At 37.2% G+C, this 21644-nt stretch overlaps 1 protein-coding gene across 1 annotated transcript; it reads left to right on the plus strand.

The window, feature by feature from the left end:
• The first annotated feature begins 899 nt into the window (after nt 1-899).
• On the plus strand, nt 900-2266 carry LOC129411283 (cytochrome c oxidase subunit 7C, mitochondrial). Its single transcript, XM_055161735.1, has 3 exons — nt 900-1072; nt 1759-1903; nt 2173-2266. The coding sequence occupies exons 1-2, from the start codon at nt 998-1000 to the stop codon at nt 1873-1875; spliced, it is 192 nt and encodes a 63-aa protein (XP_055017710.1). The 5' UTR covers nt 900-997; the 3' UTR covers nt 1876-1903; nt 2173-2266.
• The last annotated feature ends 19378 nt before the right edge of the window (nt 2267-21644 follow it).

Raw genomic sequence — 21644 nt, forward strand, 5'->3', positions numbered from 1 at the left:
GACTGATTCCAGGACTGAAGAGGAGGACTAATCCACGACTGAACTAAGACTAAAACAGGACTAAACCATTACTAAACCAGAACTGAAACAGGACGCAGGAGAAAGGACCGGCTCAGCTCCGCACCTCACGGAGTTAAACGCGGCAATTGCCCGATCGCGCTTTGTGGACAAACTGCTCGGCGTTCTCCCTCTTAAATCCAAGATTAATCCTGGTTTAGACCTGGTTTAGTCCTGACCCACCCGTGTGTAATTACTACCTTCTGTAATACACAATACGCATTCATAAAAAAAAAAAAAAACATGCAAAATTGCACACAAAAAATCCGAGAAACGGTGAAACCCCCTCCCCCAAGGTGTCCGGGTTTTCACAAACGGAAATATGGTCACACCCTATATGAGATTCTTAATTAGTTCGGTAGTTAATATTTCCATCTTCTCTCAAAAGCAATTCTCTGGCACGTGTACTTTGAACAGAATAGCCCATTAAGAAAACATAAATCGCGCATATATATCAATGCTTGTCCAAAAAAAAATTTAAATAAAATAAAAATGCTCGTTTTGTGACAGCCTTGATTGCTCCATGGATCTATAGTTCTATGGATCGCTCTACGACAGGTCAAAACTTTTTAAGCTGGCACCAGCCTGTTGGCCGTCTGTGCTGTTGGTATTCGTGAAAAAGATGGTTGTGTAGTTTATCAGTTAATCACGCAAAGATAGGCTGCGTGTGCGCTCGGTCACATTTTAAAACTCAAACAATCATATTATGAAACAGAAAGGCGTACAATCATGCCGCGATATGTTGATTACACAAAAATAAATCCATGGTTGATGGTGTTGGCTATTTTTTGTCACACTCTCAGCGAATAACTACATGTCCCACAAGTCCATGCGCTTCTATTTACCCACAAGCCTTTGCACGTCTCGATCATCGCTCTCGATACAAGAAGGTCGTGTTAGCAGCGCAGTTCAGTGACAGAGGATAAACCAGACACAAACAATGCTGGGACAAGCTGTGAGGAGATTCACAACCTCCGCCGTGCGTGCTTCGCACTATGCCGAAGGACCCGGCCAGGTGAGGCAATTATCTAAAAAACAAGTTTGTTTTAGCTCTATGTACGACTAGGCCTAGCTAAGAAGCCGCAGTTAGCTGCCGGTTAGTAGCTTGCGGTACTTGGAGGTCATGGAAGTAACATTTCCATAGCGTATCAGTGAGTAAAACAAAATATAATGTTATTCAATAGTCTAATCTGAGTTACCACTGTGTGGTATTTTCAATTCAGAAATTAAAATAAACATTGGTGTGATGTGTTTGTGTGACCTGTGTTGTTTAAGCATTTCGGCTACAAGCTAACTAGCTTAGCTGTCTCAAGGTTCTAATGATTTTGGAACACTTCATTTATACAACTTTTTTTTAATACGTGTTGTTAGAAGATAAATTTTACAAGACATATTAACGTTTGCAGACATGCATTTCTTTAGAATAAACCCGTATTTTTTTAGCATATTGGTCTAAAATCATAGGCTACTTTTAATAAGGTCATATAAGGCAACCTTGTTACTTGCGTTCACTTTTTAAACATTTCAGAACAAGTAGGGAGTTGATTTTATATATAATATAAATACATTTCATGTGCACAGATTTTTCTGTTTCATGCACATGCTTCAAGGAGCATAATATTATTTGTGACATTTGTCATATTAATTGTATTCTATGGCAAATTTATTTTTATTTATTTTATAAAAACGTTTCTTTTGTAGAACCTGCCATTCTCCGTGGAAAACAAGTGGCGCCTGCTGGGCATGATGGTGCTGTTCTTTGGCAGCGGCTTTACATTCCCCTTCATCGTTGTCAGACATCAACTCCTGAAAAAGTAAAATGGCTCTGCTATTGTTCATCCCAGAGGTACTTATTTCAGCTTTATCTTATCAGCTTTCCCCTGAAATCTCAGTCTGCTGGCAGGTTATATAGCACACTTTTTTATTTACATGTAGTAGCAAGTTTAGACATGCAGATCACACATGACAGTTTAATGTAGACTTAATACACATCAGGTGAAGCAGGTCAAGGTTTTGTTGTCACATTTATCTCATGTTGGCACAGAAATTGCTTTTCTGTCATCAAACAAATGTCACCTTATCAGTCTCTTCTGTTTCTTGTCTCCCTCTCTGCAGGTGATAGCTGGAACATATTTATCCATCAGGGTTTTGTCCTTCAACTAAATGGAACCAGTTAATTGTCTTTGTAAATAAATGCCCTTAAAATATGTGCACGCCTCCTCTTTGTTTAACTCTAAAATATTTAGTTGGCTTCAGTAGTTCAAGTATGATTTTGAAAGGATAACAATCCGTTTTATAGTATTTCAAGAAATCAGCATCAATCATGTGTTAACTTAGAAATGTGCAATTTTTGTCTAAAATTGCACCTACGCATTTTAATACAATATATGTAAGGTTAAACAAAAAAGCATAGTCTGCTTTCCTTACCAGAGTAAATGTTAAAACATATTTTTATTAATACTCTGAGCATTAACTGTATCTAGGAACAAATATTAACTTGAAGAAATTGAGCAGCTGCTTGGACCCAGAGCATTAATGAAGTGTGAGCATTGAAAACCAATGGAGCTTGAAAAATCCAGTCATCTTGGCCTTTCAGGTTTTTTGATTAGTATTGGTATTGTTTCCCTTTTCGATAAATGTTAGCACTCAAGGCAGCCTTTTTGAATAACTTATTTCATTTCTACTACAGCCTTCAGCTGCTGGCCATAATTATCTAAGGACAAAGGATTAGAATGGTGGGTGTGTACGCCCACTTGGGAAGGACCGCAAGTCTAAAAAGAAGGGGCTTTCTTTGCACTTCTACTCATTATTAGATTGTGCCTGAAGAGATTTTTAAATGGCAGCTATGGTGAATTTTCCATTGTGTATGGTTAAAATGTAGCAAAGAGCTTGACCAGCAGCCTTAAATCTATGTCCATGCTTTTTAAAATCCCACTGGCTGAGGAACGCATTAATTCCACCTTTTCAGTTTATTTTTAAAAAACAATCTCACCTATGTGTAAACCTTTAGGTCAGGCTCCTGTTGGATAATGGCAAAGTTATGGACTTGGCAAAGTAGGGTCCTTTGACATTTGTTCTAGTTTTGTCTTGGTTTAAGCCCAGTTTAGCCCTGACACTCTTGGGTTAGTCCTGGTCTAGTCCAGGTTTATTTTCATATTTATTCTCAGGTTACTTCCAATGGTGAATGTGCAAGTTTGGCAATGAACCCACATGTAATACAGAAATGTAAATGGTGCATATTACTAAGGATATGTACATTTTGGTAATTACAGTGAAAACGTATTCAGTCAATATGCACAAATAACTGCGAAGTAGCTACTACAATTTCATCCCATAATCCCAAGAGGACAGTTTCTACGAAATAAGAATAGTGCATATTAAATCTTTCCTTCGTGGTTAATGCTAAAACACTGACTGAGCCATTTGGACTCATTTTAAACGGTTAAAACTTAAATCACAAAATGTTATCTTAGACAGTGCAGCTAGACTGTTAAATTAAGAATGGTAACCATTTAGCCATTTTACTGGGGCATTAAGAAGACATTCTTTGGCTCTTTGTTTTAAAATGGACTCTCTAAAGCAGTGCATGGACTGAAATTGCACATTATAAGGGCATTCAAAGCAGCAGGTACATAAATGTTTGATCTATTCTTGGGCATAATGGTTGTGAGATGGGCTTTTAAGAACCCAAGTCCATGCCACAATGTGGCGTTGAGGTCCAATTAGAGACAATAGGCCTCGTCTGGATATGAACCAAGCTGCAGAGAAAAGCTGCCGACTTATGAAAAGTGCATGAGGGTGTGCTGGCATGCTGCAGTGGGATGGGGGCTCGAGCGCCCACAATAGCCTACACATACAATATACACACTCTAGTGATGGCCTTTCCCTGTCTGAGCATGTGGCACTGAGGCAGCAGGAAGGAACTTCTGGAGGATTATGCTGCTGCTGTGCCAAGACTGTGGCAGAGGTTTGTCATGGTGAATTTACTATGCAAGTGTGGAGGATACCAACAGACAGTGTGGGAGTGAATTATGCCACAAGTTGATGCCTTCATTTTAGTCAAGAATTGATTAAGTGGAATCTTGTATCAATACTTCGGCCAAGGGAATTAGATAAAAATATCAGTTCCATATTACAATAATAATTGTAGTGTGCTTTACAGGCTTGTTTGAAGCCTCTCAAAGCATATCATTCACTTATTATTATTTACATTGACTCTGTGGTATGGCTACTATACAGCCACCTGCCCTGGGATAGATTGATAGCTGCTATTAGCCTCTCAACAGTGACAAGTGTGCTCTAACCGCAGAGCAACAGTCGTTCTCAAGTTATAATCTGTCAATGCAAATAGAAAGAAGAATTCACCAGTGCATTGTTTGTCACAAAGGTATTTTCATCAGCAGGTGTGGGTTTTTATTTCAATTACATTTTAAGTCAACTGTTATAATGCATTACAATATAAAGCCTGCAATTTTGCAGAGAGCATTTCATGTGTGGAATCTAATTATAAACTCATTTACACTTCAGAGGAAGAGCTATACAAAGCTTTTACTGCCATAAAGCCTGTATAGCCCCATAATGGAACACAATGGAATTCTATGTTTGTAGACATTGAAATATGTATAAATATATAAATATTGTTTATTCATAGTTTATTACACTGAATTACAATTGTATCGTAAATACCAACGGACCAAATTTTTCGTTATCTTTTTACATCCATAGTTTGTATCCACTTGTTCAGCATCCTTATTTTGCAGCCACAATTCAATTGTATTTCATCTGACACCCACAAAACTGATGCTGTCCAGGTGTTCCAGCAGGGTGGCACTACATCTCCTCACAATACAGCAATGCACTGTCAGTCAATAAAGTTTCAAGGGCAAGCTGAAGTCCTGGCACTTTTCTACTAACTACGCCCATTCACTCTCCTTACCTCACTGTTTACCACACTCCACCACAAAGATGCTGACTGCTGGAGAAGTACGGAACTGTCAGTGCACAAGATGAAGTGTGCGTGCACCTCCCACTACCTCAGCCAGAAACTCCACACAATTAGTCCACCAAAACCTCTAGGGATGGCTGCCTCCTGGATGAATGGTTACAGCAGGAATACCACTGTGAATACATGGTACCAGCAAGGCCAAAAGGAATACACTGGAGAGCATGTTTGAATATGAAAAATATTGTTGAAATGCTGGCTACTAAATGTTTTAACTTTAATTTAACAAACCTTATTTGAAACGTACAGATTTTAAGGTTTAGTAAATTGGGAGATGCTGTGAAGTGAGATCAGTACAAGGAAAGGTCAAATTCTGACATGAGTAATAGTAATATTGAATATGAAATTTGCTAAGGAGAGAAGTGTAGCTTCATCAGTAGGCGTCCCGTGTGTTTTTTGCATCTATATAAGACAAACTGCCAATTATAGAAGACATATTGTGGATCATTATGATGAAATCTGCATATTTTAAATCACAATATTCATCTAAAACAACTAAATAAAATAAACTAATTTTGAAAACTTAGACTGCTGCCTCCGCGACCCGGCCCCGGATAAGCGGAAGAAAATGGAATGGAAGCTGATATGGCGTCTTGAAAATAAGAGATTAAAGATTGCTTAAAGATGCACAAATCACTCCAAATACAAATTTGAGTGTGTAAATGGTGAGGGGAAGCTGTAACACAGTTAAAAGCTCTGAAAAATCTGTTTTGCATAATAGGCCTGCTTTAAAACAAATTTATTTTTTTATTTTATTTTTTTTTACATTTACCAGTTTCTTTGCAACAACATTGTTCAAAATAAATGCTATTTAGACTATTGCAAATACCTAGAGTTTATGACCCCGCTACTTCTCCTCACTATGACAGAGTTTATGAAGCAAGTGGAGAGAAACATGTTACATGTCACTTCAGATTCTTGCCCATTCACTTTGATATGAAAATAGCGGGTGCAGCAGCAGATACCAAGAGCCCATGCACGGTCAAGATCTGAAGCAGGCATAATCTCTGCATCCTCTTAGCCTACTTGTGCCAGAGCAAAAAGTCTTTAGTTCAATAATGCAACACTATACTACACACAGACAGAGCTAATTGCATTGAGTTTGAGGGAGAAAAGTTTCCATGTTAAATAATCATGCATTCAGTCCCCATCCTCCCACATAAAGCCAGTATTAATGCAGCTGATGGACTCAGTGATAGTCGACTCTTTAGACTTTTATACTGTGCTTTTGAAGTTAGCTCTGTTCCCCATTTAATACAAAGCATATTCATGCTCTTTACTTTGACCAGTAGATAATTTATAGGCAATACTTTTTCCTGGGTTTTAACTTTCAAATAATAATAAACACAGATTACTGTAGATATCTATTGATGATGTTTGCAATAGAACTCCAAACACAAATGAACCATTTGCAATGATTCTGTGGATGTATTCCAAACTAGGATGGGAGAAGGGCATTGGGAAGGATCTACAGGCAAATGCACTGCCAATTCTGTGGGAAAAGACCCAGTTTTCCCAGTGATACAACATTTAGCAGTATTGTATATTTCTTCTGAAGACATATGCAAACAAATCTATGCAATGTTGTGGGAATATGGAAATAGACATATTGTCCTTGCTTTTGCATTGTGAGATTATACCGCACAGAAGACAGAAAACTCCCTCTTCAGTGGCTATTTTCTTTTCTGCACTGTATTTCTGCATAGTGCTTAATGTTTCATTACTCGCTTGACTAATGTGGAAAATTTACATCCACCCTGCTCATCAGATCTCTACAGTCAACACTTGAAATTTATATTAATCTATTTTCTATATTTTGCAGTCAAGCCCAGACAAGACTTGTGGCAGTCCTCCAAGATAGTCAGCAGAGCAAAGACACAGCCTAATAGCGCCCCCATCTGGACTGATACAAACTTTCAGTCCAAGTTGCCCTGACACAACATTGTTTGCTCTAAATGTAAAACAAGAGGCATGCAGACGCAGAAAGTATTTACATTTTAGTATTGCACACAAATTGTATTATAAACATCAAAATAATTTTCCCGGTTATATAGAACAAAATGAATAGCCCTATGAATTCAAACACTCAACATGAAGGATGAATCATAGCCCTTGTACACATAAAGATTTATTTCATTCTCCAGATTTACTAGGTCTTTACTTAGAACTACACACTTAATTTTGTTGTTTGTGAAAACTGTGACCTAAATGACTGAGATCTCTTCATAGGCCTATCTTATTGTGTATGTTGTAGGGTACATTATAACCTCTCCTGTCACTTCTGCCAACCCTGATATGAAAACAAGCTCGGAGGTGCACACAAACACAACTTGATTTCACAATGCTTTGTATTGGGCTTTTCCACAGCTGAGGGATGCTACAATAATTGTTTCTTTTGAAAATAGGAACAGGGCACCAACAGAGACACACTAGCAGGCACAGAGGCAGGCTGACAGCGCGTGGGGACTGTGAATGAAAGGCTTGTATCTGTAAAGACAGGAAGAGCTGACAGGAAAACTGGGGCAGGAGGAGAGGGGCAGGGGTGTACACAATGGGGTGGTTCAGAGCTGGCCCGTCCTGGATGTGCTTTGGTACAGCACAGATGTTTGGATGAAGGCACAATGCAGTCTTGGACTCACTTCTGACATGGTTTGTGTGTCCCGTAGAAACACATGGAACCTGTGAGCACGTCCACAAAGACAAAACAGTCAATACGAGCAAATCAAGAGAACCACTGGGGCTGTTTTAATATACTGTAGTACACACAAAGGTGGAAGAAGTGGTTTCATGCTCCAGTCAAAGTATTGCAATTCAATCTTAAAGTAAAGTAGGTAATGATGCTACTAACATTTTGCACTATTGGCTCCACTTCCAATACAGAGATAAGTGCAACTCAAAAAACACTAGTAGAATAATTTACCACTGTGGATGAAACAGTGATCTAGTTACAACCTAACTATTATCGATGCTGTGCTATTGACACCATATACAGTATATAATATATTGTTACACTTGTGTACTATTAAAGGTGCATTATGTACCTTTTCTGGTGTAGAGAGTGGACACCTGCTTGTCTCCATGCAGATGATATCGCTTTGCTTACAGTAGAAGTATGGTATTAAAATTTATCTACCTCCATGCAATAAAATAACTGTAATCTAATAAATGCAAATGCCATGCTTTGGAAAATGACAAAAAATTGAAAGTACAAACATTTCTATGGAGACAAGTTGGCACACTCCCAATGAAATGTAAAAATTTGCACAGCAAGGTGAACCAATCTAAACTTGTTGAAGGGCTAAAAAGAAGAAATAAAAAAGATAATTATCTAATCATGCCAGCATGAGCCATGACAAACTCCTGTTGTGTATATTGTAAAAATTTAAAAAAATGTTTTTGTGTTTATTGTGAAGTCAGATATTACTGCCATAACACAGCAAAACTTCTAAAGTTTCTCCTTTTAATCTGTTTAACTTTTAGACAAGGGTAAATCAGAGTCCAACTCGATTATCTCATCCCTCTTTGTAATTATAAACACACAAGATATGGCATGGAAATCCAATTGTCTGATCAGACTATTGCGTGAGTAATTCTTGCTCACTGTAACAACTCTATCTTTTCGCTCTGCATCCTCCTTGCTCAAACACTAAAAGGTCAGTGCACCCAATTAAAATGTCAGGTTAAGGCTGACTTTGCACTGGCTGTTCCCATCACTTAGGTGCCCCAGTTAATTTGGTGAACAAAGTCATAGCAGGAGTGGGTGGCCAGCCAGGAAAAGTGTAGAAAAGGGTAAGAGGGAGGAAAGGAAGTAAGTATGATAAGGAGTGAAGGAGATTGCAGTGTGCAAAGCAAATGAGGAAGTCCAGTGAACTAAAGCATTTACTGAGCTGGTAATGGGAATCATGGGTTTTGAATATATGACAGTGACAAGTGAGCATGAAACAGTAGACTCTAAATTACAACAAAAACATATACACAAATATGTATGTTATTTTTATTTAATCAATTAATACAGCTAATTGTATTTTGATGTGGCAGCACATAGACAAATGAATTCGCTGGAGGGAAGTTCATCATAATTGTTGGATCTTCTCATAAAGACATAGAGTATGTATGTAGAGTATTGGAAGTATATTTTCCAAGTATATTTTGTATTTAACCCTTTCTGTTTAGTAGTTCATATTACATTGAGACACAACTCTAGGCCACCATGTCCTCTGACTCACATGTCTGATCACATCCTGTTCCTATTCGTACAAACCCACTTTTACCTTTTCCTTCTGCAGTCCAAGAATATCACTTTTTCACCCACATCATTCACACTCTGGCCTTTGATCCAGTATGTCGACTGTGATGCCTTTTTTCAAACTCCTTCTAACTGTTCCTGAATAGAACATATCAACCCTATGGCTTCCTGGAGGCTGGGGCTGCCGTGTATGATTCAAATGTGCAAGTAATTTAGAGAAGGAAGACGTACTTCCAAGAATTCATGCTATAACAGTTGCTGAAATTCTCTGTAATAAAGCACATTTTGGGTAGTTTCAATAGAAGAAATAATCTGCCTAAAGTTTAGCCCCACATTGCTAGAATTTCACAGTTATTTCATCATTTGCAGAGGAGATCTAACCTATCTTTATCATCCCCTCTCAGCAGTATTAGCCCCATGCAGTGTCGTCACATCACAAAGCAACCTTATTCATATGCCTATCCTTGAAACACTTACCCCATGGCAATATCATCATATTTCATTACTTTGGTGTAATTTTCATGAGAATAAAAGGAACAAAGTGTGTAACCTTAATTTGATACAGCTCTATAGCGTTTTTTTAGAGATTTCAAATTAAATTGTGCCTACCTTGAAAGTGGGCTAACACAATAAAGCTCCGTTCTTTTACAGAGGATGTGATTTTCTTCACTGTTTTGGTTTCCTGTGCCTTTTCTCATGAGTTAATTGCATTTTCAGCTAAAACAGCAGTAATGACACCTATCTTCTCAACCAGGCCTAAAGCTGCCAAGCAACTCAATGCAAAATTAAATTAGACACTTTTGTGGTGGATATAATCAGAACTGAACAGTAAGAGAAATTATGGCCAATGGAAACAGCCTCGAGTAGACATTGTACTTTACCCACAGGGGCTATTCAATGGTGCAGAAGTTCATTAAGCTTTATTATTCGTAGGAGACCAAAATGTATTTTTAATGTGTAAGTGTATGCTTTTCCCGGCAAAAAGGTATTCTGTGGATCCACTATTTCTATTTAGTTTGTTTAAGGTGGCTTTAGAATGAATCAACATATTTAAATAATTACAATTTTAGAATATAATCAAAATGTATAACTAGTAATCTTTACAATTGATTTTTGTTCATGTGACTGTAGTTAATGATTTGATTTCAAAGAATTGGCAAATGGAGAAAAAAGCAAATTGTTTGCTAATAAGATGATTCAAAACTAGTTTTTAGAGTATATAAAATAATTCTTCTAAATCACAGTTATAACTTAGTGTTCTTAGAGTAAATTACATCTAAATCTGTATATCCTTTGCCCTTAGATAATATCATTATGTATCATAATCATCATCAAGAATCAAGAAACTGAGTCGTTTGCCTCCGCTGTTTCAATGTACTTGCTAGATAAAACAAACTAGATATTTGAAGACCTATTACAATCTTTGGGTGAATGCAGAATGTTACACCTTTTGTCAAAGACTTATCACATTGTGCCACAGTATGAGTGTGAGTTTTTATAATGAATTCCATCTTTTAACAGTGTGGGAATAAAAAGGTCTGTATCAGCATAGCAAAGAAAAGGAGGGTTAGAGAGTTACAGTTGAAGGGAGTCCCGCTCCATTATCCCGCCCAGACAGTAGTGGGACTGGACACGGCACAGAGAGAGACAGGCCAAATCAGTGCTCTTGACCTTTCTCTGAGAGAATGCCACTGCAGCAGTGCACTCAGGAGATGAGGTGTAGATGGGTTTAAGGGCCTTACATTTGAGGCAGAGAAGTCCTTTTCAAACTCACAGCAGGGGAAGACAGACTGAATATTATGCACCCAAGTAAAAACAGTTAGAGATGAAGGTACACTAGAGCACGAGAGAGAGATAGAGAGAGAGAGAGAGAGAGAGAGAGAGAGAGAGAGAGAGAGAGAGAGAGAGACATTTTATTGATCCTAGAAGACATTCAAGTTTTGCTGCAGCAACATTTACACTGTGCTTCTCAGTCACCTTTGTGTCTCAGTTAAAGGTCTCAGTGCAGTTTAATAGGTGCCCCTCCTCTGTGTCCTGCAGCATCTCAGCAGCCTGCAGGGGAAGTCAGGTGAACACAACAGGAAATGCCTCGATCTCACTCCACTCTGTTGTTTTGGTCATTGATGAAATGGCACATTCCCTCAAAATATTTCCTCTGGAAGTTTTTCTGCCACATTTGCTGCAATATTTGGCATAAAAAGCCTCTCAAAGTCCATACCCAGCTCCTTCCTTAGCTCCTTATAACCTTATGCATGGTCCCCATGGGGAAAAACAAACAGCTCTTTTCACACAATCCAACAGTCCCTTACTTGTGTCCTTTCAAATGCATATATTGCACTTCTTAGTTGGTTAAAGTCCCATGAGATGGTGTTAAAAATTTAGCTTAAAAAAAAAAAAGTTCCAAAATCTGCTCAGTGTGTGAGCCAGGTAGCCTCAAAATCAGCAAACCATTTCGTTGCCATAGTTGTGATCAGTTTGTAACTTTCTAATGGGGAATCTCCATGGAGATATTATTGCTTTGCCAGAAATGTTCCATAGTATAGCATTAAACGTATTTCTCAGCAATCATTTCATTATGGGTGTATTTATACCATGAAACACATGTATTATCACTGCCAGTGGGCTTGCCTCTATAGTAACTTGGCCTGGTAACATCACCTTCTGTGTGTCTGTGTTTGTCAATGTATACAAAAGGATAAGTAACATGTTCTTAGCTCTACACACTATTTTAAATTCACTGCTAAATTACAGCAACATAGTTGGCATAAAATGGTATGGTTACCAAGTGGGAATCTTTAGACTTTTTTTTCCTTCTGCTGAATTATTCACCTGCTACATTACAGTGTGATGATTTAGGCCTCAGTAGATATTTGCTGGATTCACCTGTAATCTCCCTCTCCAGGCTTTAAATCCACTCCTGAGTTATAGTGGGGACAAGAGCTCCACTTCTGCAGAACCATCCAAGGAGCAAGTTAATATTCTGGAACTTACAGCTATAGGGGAATCTATATGTTGTCTATAAAAGCCCTAGGAATGTGATTTTCATAATTTAATACATGTGATATATGTGTCTCCATTCATTTATAATGCCGGTTTGATGCGACTATGTTAGAGTTTCTATGTTTGCATGTAGGATTCTCTTGTAAATGTTGGGACTTTTCATACAATGTTTATTATTTCAATGATAAATAGATAGATAGATCAATTGTCATTTACTTATGCACAAGGTCTATTAACTGCTACTCATGCGAAACTGCCTTCTAAAATTCTTCTTCTGCTTGGTCTATCAGTTTATATCTCTGAAACTGCTGTAAAACATGGGACATTTCAGCTCAGATATCAAGTTTGACATCCTTTCAGACTCAGAAAACAGTTAGCTAACAAAGAGCTCTTCCTTTAAAGGGTGCTGAAAATATTTTAGCTTTCCTAAAAAGGGTCTTGACTTGCCTCTGGGCATAATATTATAATATATATACAAACATTTGAGTATTAGCACAATGTACAGATACCATTGGTCAAAATCTTCAAATGTTTGGAAAAGTCTATGTGTCTACATTTATATAGTATACTGTTAATGTAGGCCTACCTAGACAGAACTCAATTATTTACTAGATAATTAGTTATAAACTCGCTATACATCACCATACAAAATATATATTTTTATATACTGTGACATTTCAAAATATGATACAAATCTCAGAAATCTCCTATCTTGTTATATACAGTGCAGACTCAGTAAGTAATTAAATTAATTTTAATGGGGGAGGGGCGCATTGCTCCAGTACAGTATAGACACACAGCATACAGTGTTTGCCTGCAGCTCCAGCGCTTGTTAGAGTGTGATGAATAGGCTACATCTGGCTGTGTACATTCCCATAGTCCAAACAGACACTGCAGTCACTCACCAGTTTACTGCTAATGCATCATCTTTAATGGCTATCCCTATCTCACACATTTACTCAGTACGGAGGGAATCCCCATTAGTTACGTGGCCTGATGGTCTACAGCTGAGCGGGCAGGGACAGCGTGCCACTGAAACACACAGTTGTCTGTTGCTCTGAGTGGGACAGGGGCAGACCTTCACACCACATCCAGTGCCACCTCAATTCATAGCCTCATTAATACCTGCCACCTCCACTAAAATGACTTATGAGGCAGTAAAAATGGCGTCATCCTCCCTAAATGGCTCAATGTACAACACAATCAATTTCAAGAGTACAAAAATACATGCCACTATGTTACTGCAAATAATAAATGAGCATTAGGCAGACGCTAATGCAACCAATTTGTCTTTGTGAAGGTCGCTAATGGGGCAAAACATGCGGCATGAACTCACTGTGAAGAACTTAGGATATTGTGGCACTTTTCATTACAGTCTATGAATGCTTTTGCTCTAGAAGCTTGTGTGACTAGAACAGGAGTCAATGGGGCCTAATATTAATGGAACAAAAGACACTGCTGGGGAATATTTAGCTTGGATCATAATATGTGCTGAGCTGAGTTTAATTCTGCATGTAGTTGAGTCTAGCTTGTGTATTCATGTTATGCTGCAGTGCTGTTGCAAAGAACTTGTATCAGGGTTAAATGGGTGACAACATCTCAATTCATAAAATTAGATAAAATGGATAAAAATTACTGCACTATTACGACTACTTATACTAAGAATTACATAATAGCCCCATACAAAGGTCTTTCCAGGGAAAGAAACCCACAATCCGCAAACAATTTTGCAACCACTGTCATAAATTATGCTTGGCCACAGATCTCTAAGGGTGCACTAGCTCGGGAATTTGGCTGATTTCATCAGCTGCAGTGAACAAATATGTTCATTAGCCATAGAAGTTTCTATTATAATATTGATGTTATGTTAGAACTAAGAAATACAATTATGAGCAAATGTATATATGAACATATTTAGAACTTAAACACAAGCACTAAAATACTCAGTGGACGCATTAGGCTATTTGGTGTTGAGCGGACATAAGCAGTTTCATTATTGGTGTGTTAGTGCCATCTTCTGGTAAAAGGTTACAAATGAAATGATTTGCATTTACATTTTGACTTCAAATTGTTCCCCCATTTGCACATCTTAAAGATGCACCATTTAACTTTTTCTGGGGGGAGATTCATTACCTGAAATGGGTCATAGTATGGCACACTATGTCAATACAGAAATAGAAAGCTCCACTAACAATCTTAAAATATCAACAAATTAAAGTATTAAAATTATTAATATTATAGAAACAGGTAGTATGATTTATATGAAGTATATATATGAAGTATCGTTTTATTGTATCTTGTTTTTCTTATTGTATCTTGTCTTTTCATCTTAAAACCAGCAGAGGGAGCTTTAGCTATATTTTCTTTTCAGTTATTGGACTTGGTGGCTGTGAAAATACGTTGACGTGTAAATGTACTAAAATATAAAGTAAATCCAACTAAAATATGTAAATATTGGCGATAGCGTGCATTCTCAAATACTGCTGTTTCCTGCTCTTATATTGCAGGACAACTTGGATTAAAAACAGATTTTTTTGTAATTGCGGCTGTTGCTCTTACATCTAAACAGAGTGGATTTGAAAGTCAGAGTTGCAGAAGGCCCCTGAGGAAGTGTGAGAGAATGCACAGCTTTACTTCTCATTATGAGCTTCATAAAGAGGCTTTTAAATGCTCTGGTCCTGAGAGGTTCACCAAGAAAAGAAAAACTAAAGACATGGAAGAAAGAGAAGAGCAAGTCTAGCAAGTCTGGATTTGCCACTCATAAAGTATTACTTCCTGAATGTAACAGTAATTCATTTTAACACTGCAAAGAGAATGTCAATACAGAAAATAGGGAGGATCATTACTACAGGTATTTCATAGCAGATTTTGGCATTTTAGATTAGTTTAGTTATTACAGTATATATATATATATATATATATATATATATATATATATATATATATATATATATATATATATATATATATATATTTTATTTTTTTTTTTTTTTTTTTTTTTTACCTACAGCATGTGTGCCATATTTATCTATCTCTCTTGATCATCTTGATTTCTTATCTTCATTTAGACTAGAAGCCATTTTGACCTCAATCTTCACCAAGAATCAGCCTACCTATGTTATCACCATGTCCCTTACCTAAGTGTTCGAAAGTCTGATTTGACATACAATCACATACAGTGCAAACATGGACTATATCTTATCCACTTGTGTAAATCCTGTGTTAAACAAGTTAGATGGATAACCTTTGTGGTCTAAAGTTTGTCCTAGATTCTCCACCTGCAGTGGCCTTATTTTTCACATTGGTGTCTTATCCTTCTCACTTGCTCCGCTAACACCACACAAAGCCTCCTCCAGCGTTACTCTAGGCTGCCCATGGGACCTGCACCACTAACAGCCAGCTACATCACATCCAACTCACACTTTTATGACACAGACTACTTAATGGACATGGGATTAAGGCAGACTGCATTATTTATGGGAAATGTGTTTAGCTGTAATATTTTTCTATGTTAATATGGTCAAGTATGGGTATTTACAGAACCAGAAAAAAACTCTTCAGTTAGAATCAACAATATGTACTGGTGGAAATCAAACTGTGGCAGCAGGTAGGGGGCTCTTTCCTGGAATGTATTGAAAAATGGTCCATAACAAAATGTTTTTTACTAATCTCTTGACAATACAACATTTTAGGTTATCTTGCAAACTGACACCCTAAAAAAGGTACAGTTTTCCACTTCAAATGATATAATTAAAACAGTGACTCATCAACATAATGTCCATTAGGATTTTGCAGATTGATCCACCAGATCAGAACCAGTGATCAAAAAAATGAGTAATTTATCTTTTTAATTGAATTTAGAGTTTAATTTACAGTAGATCAGTGGAAGTTTGCAAATATTGTTTATTTACATACACAAAAGGACACAAGATCACACGATATAGATAAAAAAAAAATCATGCCATAGCTTATCATCAAGTTTTATTGCTCTGTGACATACATACAAATGTGTACAGTTTCTGCCACAGAGAAACTGATGGAGCAGAATGAAGCTACATGCACATCACAGTGGGTTTCTCAGGTGAACCAACAACAGCAGATCTGCTAACACTTACAATCAATAAGCACATGCTGGGATGACAAGCTGTTACCTCACACTGCTACTACAGGGAATAATCACTGTCCAAATAAATCAATGTTTGTAATCATTGTGCATAATTTTTAAGAGTTACATTTCGAGGCTGACTCATTCTTATGCTAGGCTTATGTCCTTGTACATTACTGGATCACATACCAATTTATCGTAAGTGGAAAACAAAAAGATGTTCAATCTCGTAGATGCACTGAGTAATGCATTATGGAATGCGATGACCCTGACAATTTAGAAATGTATTCAAATAAATTGTACATTTGCTATATTAATTTTTTGTTTTGCTCACATTTTGACATGCAACGTTAAGTGCAATAGATTTTACCTTTATTTGCAGCTGGTCCCATGATGCCTCAGCAAATCAAGTTACATTGAACTTACTTTCACTGTCCATACAGTCCCAGTCCTCTTCATCAGACTTGGAACAGACTCAAAGGTTTACTGACCTCGTATGGGTGGATTGCCTTGCAGTCTATTGGAAGACCATTCAGTATCACAAATACAAATATGTTGGATTTAAACTGTATAACAAGTATCCAACTTGTAATTTACAATACAGCTAATGAATACTAGCCTTTCTTAAATGGGCTGTGAGTTAACTAGAATTTTGGACTGGACAGTTTCATCTGCTTATTTCACTTGCAACTAGTATTCATCATGTCTGTGCAAAATCCTATTAATTTTGAGAGCTTTTTACATCCCCCCAATTCATTGAGGGAATGTATAGGCAATGAAGAATCTTTTTAATGAGCTACAGCCCAAGATATACCTTTTCACTGACTTGTATTTTAGCACTCCCTGAAAGCAAAATAGTATGCCTATTAACCATAAGAAGCTGCATCATTGCAAGACATCATAATATCTCTGATCACACAAATATCATTCAAGTGTGACTACCTCTCTTGTTTTCTGTAAGAGTTAAAATAATGTTCACGTATGACATATGTGTGAAAGGAGCATGCAAACACTAACTCATGCCCTGTCCTTCCGCTCTATGCAACCACATGGTGAGGTGTGTGCTTTGGACAGGTCTTTGGGGACGCTCCATTATTTTCACTGCCTTCCTCTGGCCGCAATGAGACATGACAGGAGCCACAGGAAGCTCATAAATTAAACAGGGAGATCTAAAAGCACAGGGGAGGGGACAGACTGATGGGCTGACAGACACACGCTTACTGGCCGCTATTGCTGCTCACTCTGAGGTGAAGTGGAACTAAGAGGACATTTGGGGACGTGAGAAGAAGAATAAGACACATTTTGATACTAACTGACTCATTTAATTTGAAAACTATGATACAACTATATAATGAAGTGCGACAGTATTCTACAGGTTTGTCATAACTGGATAACCTGAGAGTCTTCTAGTACAATTTACAGCACTGATTGAGTTAAAAGGTTTTCATTTCTTGTGGGGCTGAAATGAAAAAGAATCAGTTAAATGCACCTAATCTAACTGAGATAATTGTCAACTAATTTAGTAATCAAATAATCATGAGCTTCAAATGTAATAAAAATTTCATATTTGTAAGCCTTTTGCAATCTAAACAAATCAAGTAATTGAAATAATCATTGTTAGATGAATTGATCAGAAAAATAATATATTTTTGCAGCTCTAGCTTGTATATAGCTTTTACATATTATGATATTGCACTAATACAAATATATAAAATACATAATATATAAAATACAGACACATAGCTCACTGGGACATATTCATGCCTACAATGATGTCATATTGTGTGGCTGGAATGGCTGGACAGTAAGTAGCTTCTGGTGTCAGCGCTCACAGTATGTCTGCATAGAAGGATAACCTCATTTAGACTGTGACTCATCACCTGATGCACCACACCGATGCACTGAAGCCATCAACAGTAAAAGAGCCGAGCGGTGCACTTCCTGTTGCACAGAGAAGGCTATTTGACTAATGGTTGCTTAGATCATAGGGAAGGATAGTTATTACAGTATTTACCAGGCTCATCACGTAGGGTTTTTACTGTGTTTGTGCATGCATTGTTTCTATTGTTTCATAGATTAACCCATCACCTGGATTAGTAAACGCTTAGTGAGTCAGGCTGGCTATAATAATGTCCCTCCATCTATCTTATTTTAGGACTGGCAAAGACTGGTTTGTGATACATTATGGTCTATGTTCAGGCGAGATATATTTTACTTTATTTATCCTATGCATGTTAGGAGTTTGTTATTATCTCATTTAAGCCATGGATCCTGAATACTCACTTTTACATGTATCCAGAGAACACTGGTTTGTGATTTTGAGATGTATTAATTCTACCACCAGAAGTGATCAAAGCAACAGTCAATGTAGATTAAAAAATGGAGTGTTGAGTACAATATATACAAGCATGCAGTATTTTGAATACAACAAGATTATTATTATGCTATGGTAATATGGTAATATCCTTCTTGTTTTTAGTAATTGACTAATGGCTGCTAAGGTCACTGACATCATTATAGCATTTAAATGGATGGGTATTATTTGCTAGGCTCAGCACATATCTTTTCCAATAGAGCCCTCTACATGGTGTGTAGTAATATTATTGCTAAATATAACCATTTGTCTCAGGATTAACCCATCAGCAAGATTAGAATGAGTCCGTGAGTAATGTACCACAACATCACAATGACCTGGTAAGAGAGTGCATTTATGTCATTGCTTCCGTTCTTTGTCTCACCTGCACTCTTATTATAAAGCTGATTTTTGTAACTCACTTTATACAGGAAGTAACTCCAATGACAAGCCACTTTCATTGATCCCCAGAGACAAGCAGGCCATCCCTCATGACTTACCAAGAACAAGGATCCGCCCAGGTCTGCTGCTGCCAAACTGATCTCATCCTGACTTCAAGAATGGGCACCAAGCCATCCAGTGCATTTTCATATCTTTAACTTTTATATTCTTCACAATGTTGTCCGCAAATATTGATCCTGCAGAAGAAATAAAAATAGGTTGTCACATAAAATGAAAAGCAGTGACCATTATGTGTGTGAGTGTGTGCCAAGTAAATTAGCCTTATTAACTTGTAGGGGTCATTTTTAAAATACTGAAGCCCACTGCGGTTCTTCCCATTCATGTAGTCCATTAGTTGTAATAGTAGGCTGTCTGTAGAGTATCAGTTGTCATTTGACGTGTGCTCAAGTGCTCTTAATTCCCTCTGGACCCTATCTGGACAAGCATCTATAGAAACAATATGAGCCCATAGAGCAGGAAATTAAGTTTTAAGATCGACACACAACATAATGGGTACCTGTCAATATACATTTAGATTTTAATACATTATTTCAGCAATTTAATTTAAAAGCAAAATGCAGAGACAGCTGTTTTGAAATATTTATTCATTTGGCTTTTTTCTTTTGCTTGTAATTTTACACAGAGGCCCTCCATTTTGCAAAAGTATATGCTTCAGGGAATTGAAGCAGCTATCCTCAAATGACACTGAGACAAAACAAATTATAAGAACTGCAATTTAAACATTTCACACAGTTTGAATTTTTACATTTTAATCATCCACACCAGTTAAATGAAATTATAAGTACCATTATATCCAATTATTATGGGTTCAATACTATTAGATACAGTTTACAGTTTAAAATATGTAACTTATATCTTAGCTTCTTTATTGTACATTCTTCAAGAGAATGTATACAAAAAATTGTCTGTCTTATCATAGCATAGTTGTTGGAGTGTTTTGCCCATTTTCTCTCCCCATCACAGTGTTAAAGTGTGACTGAGGGGTCCAAGTGTGCTACTTCCCCCTGCCCCCATCTCACCACTACTCTGTCCATATGTGCATTCAAGTGGCAGCTGCAAACTCCCCCACTTGCCCTATAAAACGAAAGTGAAAAACAGCCCTGTACAATGCTATGAAAGTAAATTTTGGCCGTGGTGTGGGTTTGTGTGTGAGGTAAAAGAGGAAACAAGTTTTAACCTTTGATTTCACCTTTCAAAAGTGTGCACTGTAATGTGTAATATGATTGGCAAGGAGGAAGGGGAACGCAAAAACTTTAACACTTTTTTTTTTTTTTTTTTCTTTTAAGAGTCTCACAAATGATAGAACACAAGTATGCTACTTAATAACTGTTTAGGCATAATTACTTAAATATACATCATAAATATACAATACTGGACACATTTTAAAAGAAGAGAAAACATGTAAAATAACAAAAAGTATGCATCTGTGGGTTTCAACTTCCTGTTTATAGGTCACGTTTTGCCATCAAAACATTATGAAATAGAATAGTATATAGTTTTGAATTGTTAATTGCTATGGCAACCATGCATTTTTCTCTCCTGGCCTAAACCCACTACTACTTACCTCTGCTAACGGAAAGATTAATATTAACATTAATATATTTATACATCATACAGAAATAGCAGCACACCAGCCTCCTTATCTGCCTTCGTGTACTCCCTCTGGGGCTACAGGAGGTGTGGAGCAGCAGACTGTGGAGCTAGCCCAACACACATTAGTAACTATGACACATGAATGTAGGTTTGGCACATATTGCACACACTGAAGGCAATGCCAGAGGAAATCTAAGGCAAGCAGGCAGCCCTAATTAGAATATTACCAGACAAGTGGGCATGTATGGAAAGAAAAACAAATATAACACTACGCTACACACAGTTTATGCAAGGTTTCAAATGACATCCTATACACACCATTTTAGCATGCATAAAACAAAAAGAAGAAAAATAGAGGAAGATGCAAAACATAACATAGTCTTTAGCAAAGGAACTAACAAATACAATCAAGAGTATGCAGCTTTTACAGAGACTATACAATAAGAGTACATAATTAAAATGCCTGTAATTGATTAGATCCCAGATAGATCAGTTTAATGCTACACTGTGGGACATTTCAGGCAAAAAAAATGAGCCTCAACCATAAAAGTAGGCCTACCTTGGCAAGTGTACTTTTGTTTTATTTTATTTATTTATTTTTGAGGTAGATGCAATGCAGTTCCACAGTAATCCAGAGCTTTTCTTCTGACCTTTACTCTGCCAGTGGACTGGAGTAGAAAAAAAACAAAAACATGGTGGTTGGTGTGGTGGTAAAATGACCCAGGACAATTACAAAGCCCAGGACATTTGTAAGGCCAGTATAAAGTAGGCTGTGATCTATTCTAGCCTATATAAACATTGTTTGACGCAGAACGCTGGGATATTA

This window comes from Boleophthalmus pectinirostris, unplaced genomic scaffold (genome assembly GCF_026225935.1).
Source record: "Boleophthalmus pectinirostris isolate CB_2022bp ecotype Guang Dong unplaced genomic scaffold, ASM2622593v1 HiC_scaffold_4, whole genome shotgun sequence".
In the NCBI taxonomy this organism is placed as follows: domain Eukaryota; kingdom Metazoa; phylum Chordata; class Actinopteri; order Gobiiformes; family Gobiidae; genus Boleophthalmus; species Boleophthalmus pectinirostris.

Bases quoted from the DNA above. Each gene is read 5' to 3' on its own strand.
- LOC129411283 (XM_055161735.1), top strand. From the start codon at position 998: ATGCTGGGACAAGCTGTGAGGAGATTCACAACCTCCGCCGTGCGTGCT. The intron at 1,073-1,758 runs GTGAGGCAATTA...TTTCTTTTGTAG, and splicing joins ATGCCGAAGGACCCGGCCAG to AACCTGCCATTCTCCGTGGA.